Genomic DNA, 21,500 nt, shown 5'->3' with positions numbered 1-21,500 from the left:
TTACATTACAAGATGTTCATCCACTGTGATATAACCTACTGACTCTCCTTACATTACAAGACGGTCATCCACTGTGGGGGCGGTTGGGTAGCCTCGTGGTTAAAGCGTTAGCTCGTCACGTCGAAGACCTGGGTTCGATTCCAGACATGGGTACAATGTGTGAAGCCCATATCTGGTGTCCCCCGCCGTGATATTGCTGGAATATTGCTAAAAAAGCGGCGTAAAACCATACTCACTCACTCATCCACTGTGATATAACCTACTGACTCACGCCTTACATTACAAGATGTACCGACTGACTTGCTCTTGGCAGGGTTTAAGGGATTTAATCGCCCGGTGAGAAACTTATTCCCCTCCAAGGTGGGGTACATCATATCTTATCAAGATCACATGGACCAATCTGATCTCATCATTCTGACATGGAGGTATGATAATATAAGGCTAAAAACAATAATAGTCTTAGTTCTCAGGCACTGACCACATCATCATAAAGTTCATTGCATGTTTCGTTTTTGTTTCCATTTTCAATTTTTTTTGAGTATTGTGTTTAAGTATTAGGATTTTTATATTCTTTTGAAAATGGAAAAAGAAACAAATGTGCCGCAGACTTCATGATGATGCGGGTGGTGCCTGACAACCATGATGATTATTTTTTTTAGCCTAAGATGTCCATCACCTTTGGTGTACTGACTGACTCGCTCCTTCCATTGCAGGACATGCATCACACAGCAGCTGATGGCCAAGAAGGAGTGCTTCTTCTGCAAGGCAATCATCACCTCTGTAAAGGACATGCATGGAAACACGATCCTCCGAGAACAATGTCAAGGCCAGTCGAAGCACTGACAGTAAGAGACAGTCTTCACAGGGGGACAGCGTTCACATATCAAGGCCGTCAAAGGGTCATGGGTCATGAGAGAGTTGATTTCATTCTACATGGAGATGATCCAGACGATGTGATTTTTTCAGCTTTTACAAAGTTGTAACGGTTCAATTGCTTTGAAACAAATTTGTTATGGCGTATATTTTGGTATTCTGAGACAACATGGTGTGGTTGCAGCTGTCGTTGCAGGATTGGAACAACGTGTATCTGGATTTATTGAATGCAGTAAATAAGTATTAAAGGGGTTCCCATCAACATATGTCATAACAGAACACTGTGAAACAAAACAATTTATGAAGTACATCATTCGCTTGGGTTTAGCAGGGACCTGAACAAGTTTGACATGTTGACGTAAGCTGTTAATGCACAAGTTTTGATGTAATTGAAAGAGTCAAATATCTATTGTCAAAACTGTTCGTCTCAAAGGCAGAGTTGTTGGGTGAGAGGGAGGGATTGTTCTGAACATGTGGGAGATATTGGCCCATGGGGTAACCATGGGACGATGATCGTTTCAAGATTTGAGATAATCAGTGTCTACGAGAAGATGGAGTTTTGCCATGATATTTTTATATTAAGTGCAATAGGCTATTTAAGACAAATAATAATTTTGTATTAAACAAGACAAAAGTAAGTTTTTAGGAAAACCTGCAGATGAATTTTTTTACTCCAGTCATGGAATATTGGATCCAATGTAGTATTATAGTGCCTGCAGAAACCTTATAGACACATTGGTCTGATATGGGCATTCTGTGTTGTAATATAAAGATATGTAGTGTTGAGGGTCCTGATGTCTTCAAGTTAACAGGTGCCAATAAATACACCTGAACACGAAATGGATACAGGTGAAATTTCCCACCTGTACCGATTTGTCCGTCTCATTTGGAAAACAAATGACATTATGTATTTGAAATGGATCCAAGCACAGTGTGACATTTCAACCATGCATGCAGGGCTCCAGATATGTTTTGAGTCATTGAGTATTTACTCATGTGTTATCATTCACATCGTGTATTGACAGTTTTCTTTGGTATTCAATATCTTTTTACTCTCTTAGTCCAGTATGTTGTGTTTTGTAAACCAATGAGGAGACTTTTAAAAAATATGATTCTACTTCTATGCTGTTTCAGGTAACTTCTAATTAGGATATGTTTGTGTGCTGTCCTAGGAAAGTCACATGTGACATACAGTAAGGACGATGCTGCACATCTGTGCATTAGTCACTGCAGTAGACTCGATGTATACGTGAAGCGTGTGTTGAGTCAGTACGAAGACCTGTAAAGATATACCGTCTTCAACGTAATAAGCGCCCTGGGCGCTCACAAAATTAGAAATAGGGGTCTCTTATTAGAATATTATTTTGGTGAAAAACAAGAGTTGAAAGATAAATTTCGTGGTTTATACTGACAGCCTGAAATGTTTATGTACGACATATGTATTTTTCCAGAATTTAATTGCCTATTATTAAGGGTGCATATAACACACTAGTGCGTATTATACGCGAATAAATAAGTCTTGTGTACATTGATCAATCCGAAGGGGTGCTAATTGGGATTGTTCACTAGTCAATATATTAGCAAATATGTCCGTGGGTGCTTATTAGAGCGGGGCGCTTATTATGTCGAATACGGTATGTTTACCAAGCTGAGGAAACCACCTCAAGCAATTCCGCTGTGTTCATGTGCTAGGAGGTTATCAAATTTCTTCATGCGTGTTTGTACGCAAAGAACCAAATTACTTGGGGTATGGTGATTAGTTTGCATGTTTTTACACGAACTCTCAGCTTATCTGGAGCTCTGTGCATGTTGCTGTATCTGATGACCGTGTGAGAACAGTTTGAAAGGCCACGGGTGATCTGTCTGTGATGAGGGTAGGGCGTGAGTTCCTACACAGGGAGTGCATCATGTTGTCAGATGTCTGTCATGAAGGTGAAGTACTTTAAAATGTACGTGTTTTATGATGGAAGAAACTAGCGTCACGTTTGGGTTCATTGTTTCTGTTTCTATTAAAGATCGACTAAACAATTCTCCAGTAGGACAAACCAATGGCAACATATCACTGTCTGTAAACATATCGAACATACATTGTTTCTTATTGACCATGTAAACACTGGACAGAAAATATACAAGCACCAGTACTTATTCATCGATGCTCATGATGTCAATCACTGGATTGTCTGGTCTGGTGCAGACTCGATTATTTACAGACTGCCGTCATATAGCTGGAATATTGCTGAGTGCGGTGTTAAGCAACAAACACTCGAAACAAAACAATACTTGTTCAGCCAGACAGATTTATTTTCTTGTAACAGATTTTCAAATGCAAAGTCACCAGAGGGAATGGAAATAAATAATGTGTTGAGGTCAACAATGGTAAAGTTTCTAAAACACAGTTGAAATGAAATCTTCATGAAAATGTGAACAAGAGGAATTCAAACAGCATTTCAATAGTTTTGGTTTCACTGTTGCAAAGTTTAGGATAGGTTTATCAGCAATACAAGACAAGAACTATCCTTAACTATTGGATGGGTGGCCCAGTCATCTAAGGCGCTGCGATTGGCTGTGGAGAGTTGCGCCTTGGGCACACCAGAAACCTATGATTGTGGGTTAGAATTCCGGTTCACCCCGATTATGTTTCTAGGTTTGTCAGCACCATACCCATGCTCGTGGGTTTCACCGAAGTGGTAACCGTCTAAGACCTGCATCACTTTGGGCTTTCCTCCCACATTAAGGTGACATGCCGTGATATGACTGTAATACTGTTAAAAGCGGCGTTCAGCCCAACTCACTCCCTTACTTAACTACTGTGCTGGGAACATTCTTTATGATAACTCTCTGTCACATCATGAGCTATAAAGTCGTGGTAGGCCCCAGTATTTATGATTCCTCATAACCAAAATGGGATATTTTATTTTTGATTTTGTGTAACAGAAAATATCATATGCAGATTCAAGTACCATATACCTTGGAATCTCTTTTATTGGAATATGCATTGAATGCATGTACATTTGGATAAGCCCCCATGTGTATAACTGTGTGATACGTGCTGCGTGTCCACGATACTGGGCAATAACTGACTACAAGGCAGGGAGACTTACTCTTTTGGCGCCAAATCGGCCAAAAAAGTGTAATCGATATGCAATCCTTTACACTGTAAGTGCAAAGTCTTATTCGAAGCAGCTGTTGAATATGTTCTTCATGTTTTTGTTTGTTTATACAATTAAGTTAAAATAAGACTCCTTCAGCACAAGATGAAGCTCAGACTTTGTTATTTTAAATGCAAACTATTATCCAAATGGCAGCTAATTTTAGCATGCACTAATTGCTTTTTTATCCAATGTTGCAGCATTTTATTTCACTAGGATATGGATGTGGCACATTATACAGTGATAGTCCTGTGATAAAATATCCTTCAAGCTTTTTCTGAACCAGGGCGGTTTAACAATCATGCTGTGATGTCGTTAATGGAGAAAAAACAAAATAATTATATGTAGATTGGACAGTGAATTTTTTCAATTCAGACAGAATTGTCACTGATGAGGTATATGTTTTCAGAGCATTGATGGGGGTAAGTCGGAATTAGGAAAAGGGTCGGTTTGATTTGACTAAGAGGGGATAAGAGGACATCGGTTTGCGTGTGTTGGAATAGATATGTAACTGCCAAACATGCTTGACTATTATAGTCTGATTCAGTATTCGGCATGTGTATGATAACAAGTGATATTCTCATACCAGGTACTTTGGTGTGACCTTGAAATTTGAACTACATATTCAAATTTCATTTGTATGCTTTGTTATGTGTAACTGATTTATGTTTTAATTTTAAGCTCTTATGAAATGATTTGAAGTTTTAACTCTACATTTTTCTAACAACTGGTAACTGGTGCTTCTTATGATCAGAGTGGCACCGGTGGCACAGTTGTCTAAGGTGCCACAATTCGTTGTGTAGAGTGGCCTCCCTTGGGCGTGCCAGAAACCTATGATTGTGGGTTCCAATCCCGGTTTACCCTGATTATGTTTCTAGGTTTGTCAGCACCATACCTGTGCTCCTGGGGGTCACCGAAGTGGTATACATCTGAGACCTGCATCACTTCGGGCTTTCCTCCCACATGAAGCTGACACACCGTGATATAACTGGAATACTGTTAAAGGGGCGTTAAACCCAACTCACTCACTGTTTATGATCAGTAATACAATCTTCTTGAAAAAGAGGTTTGCTCAGCTGTAGACAGCACAGAGAGTCTCACTGATGGAGCAAGGCAGTACTGGATTCAGGGGAAGTTAATGTCTGTATTATGCCCTTATGTTAAATAAATTATTAAATAATTAAATAATTATTCACGTTTGAGGACTGCTTCAATGAAAGAAATTTAAAAAAAACTGAGTGTGAAATAAATTATAAAACAGTATGTGTCAGTAAAATGTGTATATTGTGTATCTCATCCCTTGGTATAATATCCGGGTGCATGCTGGTACATTCTTGTTAAGCCTCACCCAGCGTTTGACAGTTTGCAAAACATTTTTCTGGATCAAGGACATCTAAAATTATCCTATTTTAAACTTTAATGAAATGATTTGAAGTTTTAGCAGTACACTTTTCTAAGGTGCTGTTTATGTTTATAATCAGGATACAATGTTCTTGAGAAATAGGTTTGTCACGATATAGCTGAAATATTGCTGATGTGACGTTAAACTTTAACTCACTCACTCACTCACTCACTTGAGAAATAGGTATTCTGGCATGGAGACACTGTAAACTTAAACGCTGCTGATGTCCGTGTTAAAAGTTGATTAGACTCTCTGTGCTGTATCCATCATGGCATCGTCATATGTGCCACTTTATCACCACTGTTGCAACCTCACAGACCTCGGTCAATATATAGGGGCGGCTGGGTAGCCTAGTGGTTAAAGCATTCGCTCGTCACACCGAATACCCTGGTTTAAATCCCAACATGGATACAAATTGTGAAGCCCATTTCTGGTGTCCATCGCCGTGATATTGCTGGAATATTGCTACAAGCGGCATAAAAACTCACTCACTCACTATCAATACATAAACAAACTAAACTGATAAAAATATTTTACGTTTTAAACTTTTTATCTAGTCTTTTTCATAATGCTTTTCAATCTTTGTCATTTTTATGTTGTTACTTAGTTTTAGACATGACATGACTTGACATGTACTATTGTATTTAATTAATGTGGCCCGGAATGTTTGCTTGGCATTTACACTGTGAAATGTATTATATATTTATGACCGCAGGAGTGTTTGATAGAACGTACTTGTACTGTTATACATGTTATATTTGAAGTGTATAAATAATAGACTGTGATATGTACTTTCATCCTGATCTGTGCCGCCTTCAGTCCTCTGTGATGGTGTGAGACTGCTTCACTCATACATGTACCTCAGTATTCTCAACATTAAACAGGGGCGGTCAGGTAGCCTAGTGGTAAAAGTGTTCGCTCGTCACGTCGAAGACCCAGGTTCGATTCCCGACATGGGTACAAGGTGTGAAGCCCATTTCTGGTGTTCCCCGTCGTGATATTGCTGGAATATTGCTAAAAGCGGCGTAAAACCATACTCACTCACTCACTCACTCAACATTGAACAGTTGGTGTCCTTTTGACCAGGAAACTCACCTGGGACTGTTGTACTGATGTTACGGATTGTTGGAGTAGAGCATTCTGTAGGTCAGAATTATTGATGAATTTAATTAATGTCAGCATACAACACTAAATATTTTATAAGGTACATAGAAAAACAAAATTGAGTGAAAAATTCATAGAGTGCTCTAGAATCATGATATTTCAGTTTTTTTATTTAAGTATATATAATTAACATGCTGTTGATATTGTTTATTTGTAGATCATGAAATGTGCAAATCGGGCACCCACCTAGGATAGTGTATGAACATTGTAACTATCCAGAAGAGAATCAGTGGGGTTGGTGGTGTTGGTACCTCCTCAAACATGGGTGGATTGGCTGGTTGTCCTAGAACATGAATTAAGGTTCAGCAAGCTAGGCTATGTAAGATGTAGGTATATATGTAGTAGTATACTATGGGGATTTATCAAGGAACCAAACTATGTGTCTTTGAATTACGTACTGGCAAATAAAATCATTATTTTATTCAAATTTCTGATTTTCTTAATAATATGCAATGATATGAAACTGTATGAAAGCCTCTCGCTCTTCAATGGTCATGTTATCGGTGAAATACAAGGCACAAACGGCAGTTTGTTATTCCTGGAATTTGTATTGAGACCAAACATTTTTTCAGCTACAGCTGCGAAAACAGATATTTTTTTTCTTAAAACTATGAGCCCAAATATATTTTTCTAAAAGGCACATTTCAACAAAGAATTTTTTGTGGCAGGCAATTTCTTTTGTCCAACAATATGAAGCATGATTATTTTTTGTAAGAATATTTGCAGTCAATCTACCTTTTTTGACCCCCTGCAGCCCCTTACATGCAATATATACACATTGTTACAAAATATTCCCTACATATGTATCTGTTACTCAACATCTTGTGCATCTAAAGTTTCATTGGGGTTGTATTGATACACTATTGGTTTACAATAAGGCAAGGTCATATATGCAAAAGAAAACAACATCAGTATTACTGGTAAAAATTGAATATTTGTCTATGTTAATTACCATTAAGGGGCGGTCGGGTAGCCTAGTGGTTAAAGCGTTTGCTCGTCACACCGAAGATCCGGGTTCGAATCCCGACATGGGTACAATGTGTGAAGCCCATTTCTGGTGTCCCCCGCCGTGATATTGCTGGGATATTGCTAAAAGCGGCGTAAAACCAAACTCACTCACTCTCTAATTACCATTAACTAAGCATTGACAATGATCAGAAATATTTGAAATAGTGCACTGCTTGTCCAACTGCGGTTGGCTGATGTGATTGAGTGAAAAAATTTGATTTGTTTCTGAAGGTTTGAATTTGTGTTTCTATTTATCAACAAGTGAACGTTTACGTGATCATGGAGGACTGAAGCCCACAGTTGAGTGTCTAACACTGTCATTGTTTTAGATTCTCAAGCAATTTTACATATGCTGGTAATCATCATTAAGAAAATATTGTACAACAGTAGATGAAATGCCATTTGGTAATAAAAATACCACAAACTTGTTTTATAAAAATATGTTGTTGCCTTTTTCAGCATTTTGCCTGAGTGCACTTGTACAACAGAGAAAAAGGTCATCTTTATCTTTGGTTATTTCTTGAGAATAGAAGCCGACAATATGAAATTTAGCTTGAACAGCTGGTACTACAATCAAGGGACACACAGTGTGTATTCATAATAAGACAAACAAAACACACACAAGTGTAAGATAAAACAACACACACACAAGTATAAGATAAAACAACACACACACAAGTATAAGATAAAACATGTACAAAAGTATGGCACAAAAGGGGATTCTGATCACAGAACAAATTTAAGTAACTGATAGGATGGATGATCCACTTACATAGCTTACAGTACATATCCACATTCTTGATGCCACGCAAACATCATTACATGTTTTGCATAGAGAACGGACTACATCACATCCAAAATAGCTGTGGACCCACTTTTGGCACCTGGGTCCATTTCCACAAAGGTGGTTGGTTGGTTTGTTGTTTTACGCGGAACTCAGCAATATTCCAGCTATATGACGACAGTCTGTAAGTAATTGACTCTGGACCAGACAATCCAGTGATTGATATCACGTCATTGATCCACACACTTTGAATACAATGACATGCATCAAAGTCAGCGAGTCTGACCACCTTATCCATTTAGTCGCCTTTTACGTCAAGCATGGGTTGCTGAAGACCTATTCTACCCTGAATCTTCGCGGATCATTTCCTCAAAGCCTGTTGGGAGATCTATGTGGAAGTACGTGGCTTGCATCTGTAATTGGTCCCCAGCAACCCATGCGTGTCGTAAGAGGCAACTAATGGGATCAAGTGGCCAGACTTGTTGACTTGGTTGATGTGTGTTATTGTGTCCGAATCACTGGATTGTCTAGTCCAGAGTTGAATATTTCCAGACTGCTGTCATAAAGCTGGAATGTTACAGTGTGTGGTGTTAAACAACAAACAAACTAACAATTAGCTTAGCTGTTAAAGCACTTTGTGGAACACTGCCCATGTTAACAGGCTGATCTGTTTTGGTTCACCTGATGCACAATATTGCATCCTATATGTATAAGATCACAATTATATTCACTGCCATTGGACTAAAAACAGTATTGACATTGGAACTAATTAAACTGAAATGTACATAAGATCTATCTGATGTTTCTGTTCCGACACGAAATACAATCAGTGTTCGTACAGTCCATGTCAAATTTGGATTAAGCAAAGAAAACCCATGTCTAATAAGTATAGGGCATCACACAGCATTGTGTTGTATTTGCTTCTGATACAGCCATCACCAGTAGAACACCATTGAATGCATTACAGAAGTCACAGGATGCGTATAAATGTTGACAAAGTTACACAGGTTTTCAGCAACCCATTCTTGCCATAAAAGGTGACTGCTTGTAGTAAGAGGCGACTAAATGGATCGGGTGGTCAGGCTTGCTGACTTGGTTGATGCATGTCATCGTATCCCATTGCATAGATCGATGTTCATGCTCAATCACTGGATTGTCTCCAGGCTCGATTATTTACAGACCGCTGCATATATAGCTGGAATATTGCTGAGTACAAACAATCAAACAAACAAAGAAATACATCCTGGTCAGGTACATGCCACTTTGAGGATCAAGTCAAGTCTTTCTGGTAATGTCGGACTTTGTACTTCAGTTGATCCATGTGCCAGGACTTGACTTCTTGATTCCATTTAACGTTGCTGACGACAAGCTACTGACACTGGTATTAGCCAGTCAGGATGAGGAGGTTGGGGTTGTCTATCCCCTATTTGTCCAGTGTATGGTTTGTCAGAATGGACCATCAATTCTTTATGCTTGTTGTCAGAGCAGACAAACATTGGGATTGGTTGATGTGGCTTGGTGACTTGGCTGATGATCATTTCAGGCCCGGACAAGATGGGACATAACCACTGGTTTGCCCGGCCCAGACTCAAATCTTACATACTTGTGGTGTCAATGGCACATCTTTTTGACCAAATAGTACTCCGAGAATCAAACTGGTCCTTAGTAATGACAACTGCTGAGTACTAATTCTCTTATCCAACAACTTTACCCAGTTGATATATCATCAGGAGTCGTCTCTCTGATGAATAGTGGTTTTCTCAGTGTACTTTCAATGTGTGGACTCTGTTTACAGATACACCAGAGGTTCTGGCAGCTAATTTCTGCTGCAAGGTGCGTCATGCAGGTGACAACATCAATATTATTTGAATGTCTGTCCATCAATTCAGTAAACTTCTTCACCCATAAAGTTCCACTAAATTCATCATCACCAATGACATTAAATCCTGGTGCTGTAGCCTGAAGCACAAGAAAGTCGGCTTCTTGTGGGACAGTAGTATCATTTCCAGTTCCACTTCCTGGCATGACACCGAACATGAAATTGTTCCCCTGCCCACATGGTATCAAAAACACTTTTGGTTTACCTGAAAGAGTCGGGCATCGCGATGCATTGAACAAATCTTTCAGATCTTGGAAAGGCACTGGAGCTGCTTTTGCATCAAGAACACACTGACGATGCTTTATTATCTTGGTTTCAGTGTGGATGACACACACAAAAGCATCAAACTGACTATGATCCATCTGCGCAACACTGCCCAACAGTGTTTTCATACCTTTTTTAGAAATATTTGTATAGAGTCGAGTATCAAAATCGAGCTTCTGAAATGTTCTGTACAGTTTGGCAGCATCCTTTTCAAAATAGCGGTGTAATTCAGCATGTGGATTTGATTTTGGATTACAAATGATAATTGCAATGCCCTTAGGGGTTGAATGAACTTGATATTCTGTAAAAAATAAAAAAGAGAGCATTATTGATCTCCCAGGGTGCCATGCTTTACATAAGAGGGATCAAACGATTATGATGATTTTGAACCAGTGAAAGATATTCTCACTTATACATCTTCAAACAATGAAGCTTATAGCATGCCTTCCATAAAACCTCATGTTTTGAAACACATGGGGATGGTATAAAATTGCGTTATGAGTGATATTTTCCATCAGTGAGATGCAAAAGGGTAACACTTCGAGAAGAGCAGACGGCTAATGTGTATCTGCCAATTTGATATCTCTTTAACACAATTATCAAATTCATTTGGCCGAATCTTACTAAACATTTTCATTTTCACTCTAGAATACTTTAATTCCAGGGCCAAGTTGTCCAAAGCGATCATAGCGCTACATATGTTTAAGTAAGAATTGTAACGATAATCATGTAGCTAAGGTCGCTTTGTGGAAGTGGATCCTGGATTATTATTCCAAAATATCCCAAAAGATGCTGCTATGAACCTTATCCAAACAGGAAGGGCATGATAATAAATCCTTCATTTAAACAAAACTGTAACATCTTGGTTTTCCAGCCTGTAACTGTGAACTTGTATTTTGATGAAAGCTTGTCATGTCGTCTAAAAAGATCCATGTTTGATGTGGTTAAACCATTGGACTGACACTCTGGGTCCGATGCCCAATTCGGTTATAATGTGTCAATTCTGCAAACATGACATTACTCGAATATTGCTGAAATATTGAAAAATGTAAATGAATATAGTATTGTGACACTTTATGCAGGTTTGGGGAGATTTAAATGTGTAGATTGATTATTTGAATTATGTTCATACCCGTTTGTGATAATGTTCCTGATGAAAACGAGACACTTGTTTCAAACAGAGATTCCAGATCAGACAGACGTCCTACATCACTCCTAGCGATACCTGCAGACTCTTTGTCTGTCGAGCAGCTGTCATTATCTTCTTCCAGGGATGAACAGTTGCATCTGAGGTCAAGTTTGTTTTGGTGCTGAAGTTGTATGTATATTTGCGGATAGCTTGTTTTGATTGCTTCAGCAACGTGATTCAAGTTGGTTATTTTAGCAAACAGGTATGACCACTTTGTGGTATTGGATGTTTGTGTGTTCCTCAGTTCTTGGTAATCGTCGGCAGATATTACTCCGTCTTTTGTAAGATGTTGAGCAATGTTCTTGACTTGGACATTTTCCCTCATATTGCAAACAGCACATACATGGGTCCTTGGTGATATGGTCTTCAGATGTTGTGCTGTTTGACTTAACTTCTTTGCAACGTCTGGATAATCTTCCCCAATTGCTGGTATAAAGTTGTTCTGAAATAAACATGAACTGAAAACTTGGGACACATAAAAAGCATTCTTCTCAACAGACTTAAGGCTGCACGGCATTGGTTTCATTCCTAATGAATTAAGATCAGTGAAAAGAGTGAGTGAGTGAGTATGGGTTTACGACGCGTTTAGCAGTATTCCAGCAATATCACGGTGGAGGACACCAGAAATGGGCTTCTCGAATCGAACCCGGGTCTTTGGCGTGACGAGCGAACGTTGTAACCTCTAGGCTACCCGACCGCCCCAGACATTCATTCACACTGTATTGTACATTGTATGCTACCAAATATCTATTTCAACAGATGGTCTCTCAGACGGAGAGTCATTCAACACCTACATACCATCAAAGTTGAATAAGAAAGTCGACCTCTCATGAGATCCAGGAAGGCATCCTTTCTTCGCCGGGATGTGGGATTCATGGCGATTATGCTTTCTCGCTCGTCGTCTGTGAGAAGATGATTTTCTATCAGTCTGTCCAGAATGCATGTGCCTTCGATGCTTACATCGTTGAGATCCCCATTACACACTTGGAATAACTTTATGTGGATGTGGTCTGCATCATCGACATCAGTGCCTGCATGATCAATACCATGACTGGTCAGGACAGTTTGTCAAAATGAAAGCAAATGCCATCTGAAGTTTACTGCGAAAACAATATCATATGTGAAATACTGGATTTCCTCATTGATACCATCTAAGTAAATAATGGGGTAAGAATTTAATCAAGAAGCAGGCATCCCCATATGCACCTATTGCGCTCAAATTGGCAAAGTCAAGACAAAGAAGTTTATCATAAGCTTCAGATATATCGATGAACTGATATATTTCAATAACCATCAAATAGCCAATTCCCTTCCACTGATTTACCCACCTGCACTAGTAATAAATGAAACCAATGAGGCCGCCTCGTCTGTTTCATATTTAGATTTGTGCATAGAGATTCAAAACAACCCCCACAAGACTGTATGACAAGAGGGACGACTTCAACTTTACAATGGTCAACTTTCCCTTCATGTCGAGTTATATTCGAACATATTTGGGGCCTACATATCACGACTTCTGAGGTAAAATGTGCTCTTCTAACCGAGATCTCAAAGTGCGTCAAACAACTCTTGTTCAAGGAGTTGTTTGATAAAGGTTAAAACAATCAAGGCCTCAGTAAAGTTTTTAAAACATTTTTCGGTAGACATGTGGGTGACATTTCCAAATTCGATGCATCAATGACAAAAATAATGTCCGATGTAATGATTCCCTATTTTGACTTGTACCACATGTTCCCGTGGGTTTTCAGGTGAGCAACTGCCTTGCCTTTGCATGTGTTTGTGAACGGTGCCACCGGAGGGGCAGGATACTCTGACCTTTTCGTGAATACCTTGTATGGGGACTACTACAACACATTCTTTTGATATAGCCTACAGCCGACGATGCTCATGATTATAAACATGGTTTTGTGGCTTTTATTTACAGGAAACACACCAAATATACAAACTTTGTTTACCGAATGGAACATGAATTCTGGAAAAAAAGCATTTTCTCCTGCCAAGACAAGTGGCTATCATATTCTGATAATGCACGTACATCGTGTGACGGTCCTTTCTTCGTGCATTTCGAATGTTAACACGTGTACAAATTTTCCCGCAAAATGTCGTAACCAAATGAAGTGGCTATAGGCAATCGTAACAAGGGGTACGTCACGTGACGTACCATGGTGTAAGTACTGATATCCAGGTCTCGAGGCTGATCTCTCGGACACACTGAATACCCTCGCTACACCGAACCAGCTGCTTCCAATCGTCCAAAGACGTTATTGTACACAAGTTTGTCGGGCATGACGTTGAAGTTGGATAATCTCCTCACTTTCATAGCCCTGTTCATAATGTTGACGTACCGATCTCGTTCGCCAGACACCCCGGCCGTGTCATACCAAAAGAGGGATAAAGATGTTTCTATTTGTTTCCCTCCCTGGCGCTCGGTAAGGGGCTAAAACAAGGACTGGTCGGCCCGAAGACAGCATACTGGGTCTGAGTGGGGTATTCGTGTTAAACTGCGGTATAGTGTCTCAGTGGGCTAGCACTATAAAATCGGACTAGTACAAGCACACAAACGCATGCACGCACGCACGCACTCACGCACGCATGCACGCCAATTCATATTTAGCATTGATGTTTTGTATTTACTTGAACTAGGTCAATGTGATTTCCTCACAAAACGCAGTAGCATTTATCATTAATGCTGAGTCAAACAGCAAAGAATTGTTTGGACATTAAAACTGCCTTGCACTGTGTTGCAAAACATATTTCTTAGTCGTTATTTCTATACTTATAAACAGTAGAAACTCTGCACTTGTACACAACAGACGCAATTCAAAATTAACACATTGTATTTTTGTTCCAACAAATAAGTACATGCCCTATCGTGTCATTGAAAGTTCTGGTCTATCACTTGATTGTCTGGTTTGTTTCCAGACCGCCGTGGCATGGCAGGAGTACTTCGGTGCGGCGTCAGACAACACCTACTTGTATACTTGTGTGAGTGTCGGGGGCTACCTGTAGGGCAGGTCATGCTTACCCTTTTTGCAAACACCTGGTGTCACCACTGAGTTTCAATGATGAAATCATTTAATTGTCACCGATATTTTAACGCCCAATTCAATCTGTTTCTTTGGAAAATAGACTGGTTATTCTCTAGCATTGACGTTTTATATTTACAATCGTGTATGTGCTAACTATTTTCATATGTATATCAATATTACTGTTTATTTTTAAATGGAATTCATCTTCATTAAAACTCGTATCACCATGTAGACATAGAGGTTACTTTAAAAGACCCAGTCATCCTGCCATCTTAGCATTGTCGCACTAAACACATTCGGAATTCACTGCCTGTTCTACTTACCTTCATTTTCACTTTGATCAATTTCTATTTCTGTTCTTTTATTCCGAAAGATTTGCATCAAAAGATGTTCCATATATATCATTTGGTGAAATATCTGCATCAGTCCTTCTTGGTCCAAATCTGGCTTACAGAAGTCTTGATGGTAGGAACTAATCCGCTCCTCAACGTTATGAAGTCCTGTCTCTAAGGTTTTGTCTAGTTTGTCTAGAATTTGTCTCCTTAATTCCAACGGGACATCACTAAGAGCAGCCTGGGTCTGAGATATCAGTTCACTGATGTACCTGTTTCTTGCACCTTCCAGAGGGGAGACTCCAGAACCTGCCATCTGGAAAATAATTATCAAGGATCTCTGTAGAGTAGAATGGGCTGTGATAGGTGATGCATGACTTGGATGTTATGAGGGTGAAACCACCAACATGTGTATCATGCTGACAAACCAAGAATCACATGCATCAGGTCATGTCAGGTTAATTTTATATGATTGATTTGGCAAACCAACATTTTCTTACCAAAGAAACATTGGATTATAGAATAACCTTCTCGCAACTTGTAACGATGGGTTTCCCCTCAAATGAATTGTAGTTGAAAGTCCCGAGTCTAAATACATTAACACTTGAACGTCATTCTGCAAATACAAACTACTGTTTTTTTATTTATCTTCACTGATGGATATATACTGTCAAGAGTAAGGTTAAGAACCTTTTGCAATCTCATAAAAGAACCAAGTTCAATTCTGCCAAAACGTTTTACTTTTTAACTTTGTACATCGCTATCCTTTAAGGCAAATGCCATCTGCAGTTTACTGAGAAAACAATGCTGGACTTTCTCATTGATAACATATGTGTACAATTGTGGGTTATAACATTTGAAGTAAGCATCCCCATGGGCACCAATTGTACTCCAATTCTTATTGATAAGTTTCTATATGAATTCGGGCTGTGGGGTAGTCTAGTGGTGAAAGCGTTCGATCGTCACACCGAAGACCCGGGTTCGATTCCCCACATGGGTACAATGTGTGAAACCCATTTCTGGTGTCCACGGCCGTGATATTGCTGGAATATTGCTAAAAACGGCGCAAAACCATACTCACTCACTTACTCGTTATGAATTCATGACACGTTTGATGTATAGCAAATTCTTTGTTTCATTTATTCTTTATTTCTTTATGCATATGAATCAGAATTTCTGCCTCGGACTGGCAAAGTCAACACAAAGCTATCTGGGCAAGAAATTTAATTTAAGCTTCAAGATCATGATCTGATCATGATCTGATAACGTTCAATAGTAGAAAATAGCCAAAACCTCCAACTGATTTACCCACCTGACACATCAAAATAAAGCTGAACAACTACAGAACATGCCTTCATTCGTTCACTTTATACTGTACTGTGTTGTGAGATCTACAGAACATGCTTTCACTCAAGGGAAGAGGATATGTGGATGTCAACTTCTTCAGGTTGATGAAGGAGTAAGCATGTACTCCGAAACGTTGTGTCCCTCATAATGAAGAAGTTGACATCCATATATTCTCTTCCTTATGTGTATCACTTCTAAATGCCTTTCAAAGACCTGATGCCTGCACCCCTTCACTTTAAATTGTATGGTGCTGTGAGATTTACACAACAGGCCTTCACTCGTTCACTTTAAAGTGTACTAAGTTGTGAGATCTGAAGACCATGCCTTTACTCGTTCACTTTAAACTCTCCAGTTTTGTGAGATCTACAGACCAGGCCTTCACTCGTTCACTTTAAACTGCACTGTGTTGTGAGATCTACAGAACAAGCATTCACTCGTTCACTTTAAAGTGTACTGTGTTGTGAGATCTACAGAACAAGCATTCACTCGTTCACTTTAAAGTGTACTAAGTTGTGAGATCTACAGACCAGGCCTTCACTCGTTCACTTTTAACTGTACTGTGTTGTGAGATCTACAGATCAGGCCTTCACTCGTTCACTTTAAAGTGTACTAAGTTGTGAGATCTACAGACCAGGCCTTCACTCGTTCACTTTTAACTGTACTGTGTTGTGAGATCTACAGATCAGGCCTTCACTCGTTCACTTTAAACTGTACTGTGTTGTGAGATCTACCCTGCAGCATTAATGACTGTTCAGCAGTTACTCGTCAATAAGGTAACGTTTTACTTCCCGCTGACCCAATGCTTTCAATATATGTTACAACACTAATGTCCATATAGAGCCGTATTCATTTAGGAATACAACACAGTAATGACTTGAGTAGCGGAGAGGGAGATACTATAACGGGCCGGGTACACGCACTGTGCACCTGTATTGTGTGACACTGATAGACACGTAATATTATCGCCACCACTGTGCTATTTTAGGAAAATGTGTCACACGAATGTTGGGTTTACAACAAAGCGGATTTCATCTTACATACTTATCAAATAAATATAATGTGGTATCTGTGACGTTTTCGTAGAGGTGAAAGATGACAAGGTTTTAATATTTCTAAAAGAAAATGGAGGTCTAGTTTGATATGTAACACAATAAGACTACATGGTTTCGACAACAAGATAGTTACTGCTAAGCAGCGGAACTGTTGTTATTTTTCAGTTTGAAATAGGATCAAACCTAAAGTTACCCTTACCGTCAGTAGTAGAAGACGAAGCTGCAAGGTATGGTGTTACGTGAAACGCCCGGGCACATGTAACACTTCCTGGTTGATTCCGGGCTGGCAGATTGACTGACATCGACTGGCGTGATCCACGTGATATGTTTATCTTGATAACGCATGCCTTATTACGAATGTGGCGGGTTTTCTTCCTGGTACGGACCACCTCCGTGGTCTTGTGGTAGAGCGTCCGCCCGGAGAGCGGAAGGTCCGGGGTTCGATCCCCGACCGCGTCATACAAAAAGACGTTAAAAGATGGCACTTGTTGTTACCCTGTCTGGCGCTCGGCATGAAGTGGCTAAAACAAGGACTGGTCGGCTCTGAATCAGTATACTGTGTCTGAGTGGGGTATTCATGTTAAACTGTGGCATGGTACCTCAGTGAGCTAGCACTATAAATCGGCATCAGTCTGGACTAGTACAAGCAGCCACACAAACACACACGCACATGCACGTCACTATATAAGTGCAATAATCTTGGACGCGATGTTAAACCCCATTTCACCTCACCTCTTCCTGATACGACTGAGTGTCAGTGTCAGTGTCGATGTCGATAAGTTGACATATATGAATTCACTTCTTGCTTCGGGTCAGTTGATTCTCTACCGGAGCAGTCAGGCATAGCGCCCCTCTGTTTACACAGCTAGACTTGGTTAGTGCTCTTCAGTAAAGGGTTCAAGGTGTGCAAGCTATAGGTTGTGTATTGGTATTTTCCGTCAGTAAAATTAGTTCTCACAAGGGAAACATGTCGGAAGTAAATACTTACCAAATACAAGGGCATTCCTTCCATCACACATTAGGTGAGGTACAAGCACTACTGTTCCTTGCATTATTTAATACTGTAAAACACTCTTATCTTAAAGAATCATGTATAAAGAATCAAATAATATTTTTTCCTTCAAAAACAAAATGAAAAAGAACAAAACCTGAAAACCATTTACGGAACTAGAGAACATAACTATATCATCAGCAATAAGCAACAGAAATATCTTAACAATATCTGGATGCATCAGTAAATTATCCTTAATTTGTGCAGCACGTTCATTGACAAAAACACAGAACAGGAAGGGTATTTCGATATATATAGTACAATAATTTACCCATTTGAAAGAAACAATGACCTTTTTGAAATCTACAACAATTGCTTAAAAATTCCCCCTGGTCTCTGCGTGTATTTGTAAATAATCGCATTTACTATAAATATATTATCTGTGGTTGAGTTATAGTGTCTAAAAACTGCGTGTTCTTCCGAAATTTTATCTAATGAATCTGACCAAAAGGTAAGCTTTTTATTGATAATAAAAACAAATATCTAGCGCAAAACACTCAGAGGGTAATTAAACGAAAATTGTTTGCATCAGCACATGATCCTGATTTGGGTAGTGGAATAATCAAACCAATAGTCCACTCCTTTGGACGTTTCTAAAATCATAATGAAGTATTCAAAACGGTTATAATTTCTCCATATTTCTGCACAAGGACCTATAGTTGCGTCAGTTTTACTTGCTAAATTGCACGTTCGGAATGGCAAGTGAATTTCTGGCGCAGTATCGTCCCAATAGCGTGACGTCATAACGATTGTTTATCAGTACCAATGTTTTGTGAATATGAACATGTATTATTTCGGACGATTGTACTGGAGACGGTGCCATCACGACCAATGAGGTTTAACTGTTTTTAATATAGCACATGTTTTCTTGGAACATCTTTTCATTTGAATTAATTTACAATATCAGACAATAATCATGATTTTGAAATCCATATTCCATAATTATTGACCCTGGAATAATGCATTCTTTATTGTAACCTGATTAGTTGAGTATAGAATACAAAACGCTAACGCCAGCAGTTAACCAATCTCGATTATCCGCGGACACAGATGCCACTGAGCATAAAATGCAAAATGATGTCAAAATACATATGAATTGATCACTGATAACACTACTTGAAATTACCGTGCACGCCAGTCTATGAGGAAAGTTATACTTCCTGTTACACCTTCCCAAACGTCCTTTCCATCCACCCATCAACAACACTCCAGTCAGCACATGGACCACACCCCGAACACCCCACCCACCCATCAACAACACTCCAGTCAGCACATGGTCCCTACCCCGAACACCCCACCCACCCATCAACAACACTACAGTCAGCACATAGACCCCACCCCGGACACCCCACCCACCCATCAACAACACTCCAGTCAGCACATGGTCCCTACCCTGAACACCCCACCCACCCATCAACAACACTACAGTCAATACATGACAGACACCCCAAACACCCAATGCACCCATCAACAACATTCCAGTCAGCTCATGGCCCCCACCCCGAACACCCCACCCACCCATCAACAACACTCCAGTCAGCACATGGTCCCTACCCCGAACACCCCACCCACCCATCAACAACACTCAAGTCAGCACATGGTCCCTACCCCGAATACCCCACCCACCCATCAACAACACTACAGTCAGCACATAGACCCCACCCCGAACACCCCACCCACCCATCAACAACACTCCAGTCAGCACATGGACCACACCCCGAACACCCCACCCACCCATCAACAACACTCCAGTCAGCACATGGACCACACCCCGAACACCCCACCCACCCATCAACAACACTCCAGTCAGCACATGGTCCCTACCCCGAACACCCCACCCACCCATCAACAACACTCAAGTCAGCACATGGTCCCTACCCCGAATACCCCACCCACCCATCAACAACACTACAGTCAGCACATAGACCCCACCCCGAACACCCCACCCACCCATCAACAACACTCCAGTCAGCACATGGTCCCTACCCTGAACACCCCACCCACCCATCAACAACACTACAGTCAATACATGACAGACACCCCAAACACCCAATGCACCCATCAACAACATTCCAGTCAGCTCATGGCCCCCACCCCGAACACCCCACCCACCCCACCCACCCATCAACAACATTTCATTCAGCTCATGGCCCCCATCCCGAACACCTAACCGATCCATCAACAACACCCAATATTTATCTATGTTATTTACCATTAACTAAGCATTGACAATGATCAGAAATATTTGAAATAGTGAATTGCTTGTCTAACAGCGGTTGGCTGATGTGATTGAGTTAAAGAATTTGATTTGTTTCTGAAGGTTTCAATTTGTGTTTCTATTTATCATCAAGTGAACGTTGACATGATCATAGAGGACTGAAACCCACAGTTGAGTGTCTAACACTGTCATTGTTTTAGATTCTCAAGCAATTTTACATATGCTGGTAATCATCATAAAGAAAATATTGTACAACAGTAGATGAAATGCCATTTGGTAATAAAAATACCACAAACTTGTTTTATAAAAATATGTTGTTGCCTTTTTCAGCATTTTGCCTGAGTGCACTTGTACAACAGAGAAAAAGGTCATCTTTATCTTTGGTTATTTCTTGAGAATAGAAGCCGACAATATGAAATTTAGCTTGAACAGCTGGTACTACAATCAAGGGACACACAGTGTGTATTCATAATAAGACAAACAAAACACACACAAGTGTAAGATAAAACAACACACACACAAGTATAAGATAAAACAACACACACACAAGTATAAGATAAAACATGTACAAAAGTATGGCACAAAAGGGGATTCTGATCACAGAACAAATTTAAGTAACTGATAGGATGGATGATCCACTTACATAGCTTACAGTACATATCCACATTCTTGATGCCACGCAAACATCATTACATGTTTTGCATAGAGAACGGACTACATCACATCCAAAATAGCTGTGGACCCACTTTTGGCACCTGG

At 39.9% G+C, this 21,500-nt stretch overlaps 2 protein-coding genes across 2 annotated transcripts in view; one reads left to right on the top strand and one right to left on the bottom strand.

The window, feature by feature from the left end:
- The window catches only part of LOC139445122 (E3 ubiquitin-protein ligase RNF123-like), a 53,961-nt gene extending 48,777 nt beyond the window's left edge, over positions 1-5,184 (top strand). Inside the window, 1 exon segment of the mRNA XM_071226222.1 lies at positions 714-5,184. Coding sequence (XP_071082323.1) covers positions 714-843 — 130 coding nt within the window. The 3' untranslated portion in view covers positions 844-5,184.
- Positions 5,185-10,087: 4,903 nt separating this feature from the next.
- On the bottom strand, positions 10,088-17,744 carry LOC139446170 (uncharacterized). Its single transcript, XM_071227473.1, has 5 exons — positions 17,672-17,744; positions 15,065-15,389; positions 12,511-12,743; positions 11,656-12,154; positions 10,088-10,824 (listed from the first exon to the last, which is right to left on the bottom strand). Exons 2-5 carry the CDS (start codon positions 15,387-15,389, stop codon positions 10,088-10,090), a joined length of 1,794 nt encoding a protein of 597 aa, XP_071083574.1. The 5' UTR covers positions 17,672-17,744.
- Positions 17,745-21,500: the final 3,756 nt, after the last annotated feature.

This window comes from Haliotis cracherodii, unplaced genomic scaffold, assembly GCF_022045235.1.
Source record: "Haliotis cracherodii isolate W230 unplaced genomic scaffold, xgHalCrac1.p SCAF_6, whole genome shotgun sequence".
NCBI lineage: Eukaryota > Metazoa > Mollusca > Gastropoda > Lepetellida > Haliotidae > Haliotis > Haliotis cracherodii.
This window is presented reverse-complemented; position numbering and strand designations above follow the sequence as displayed.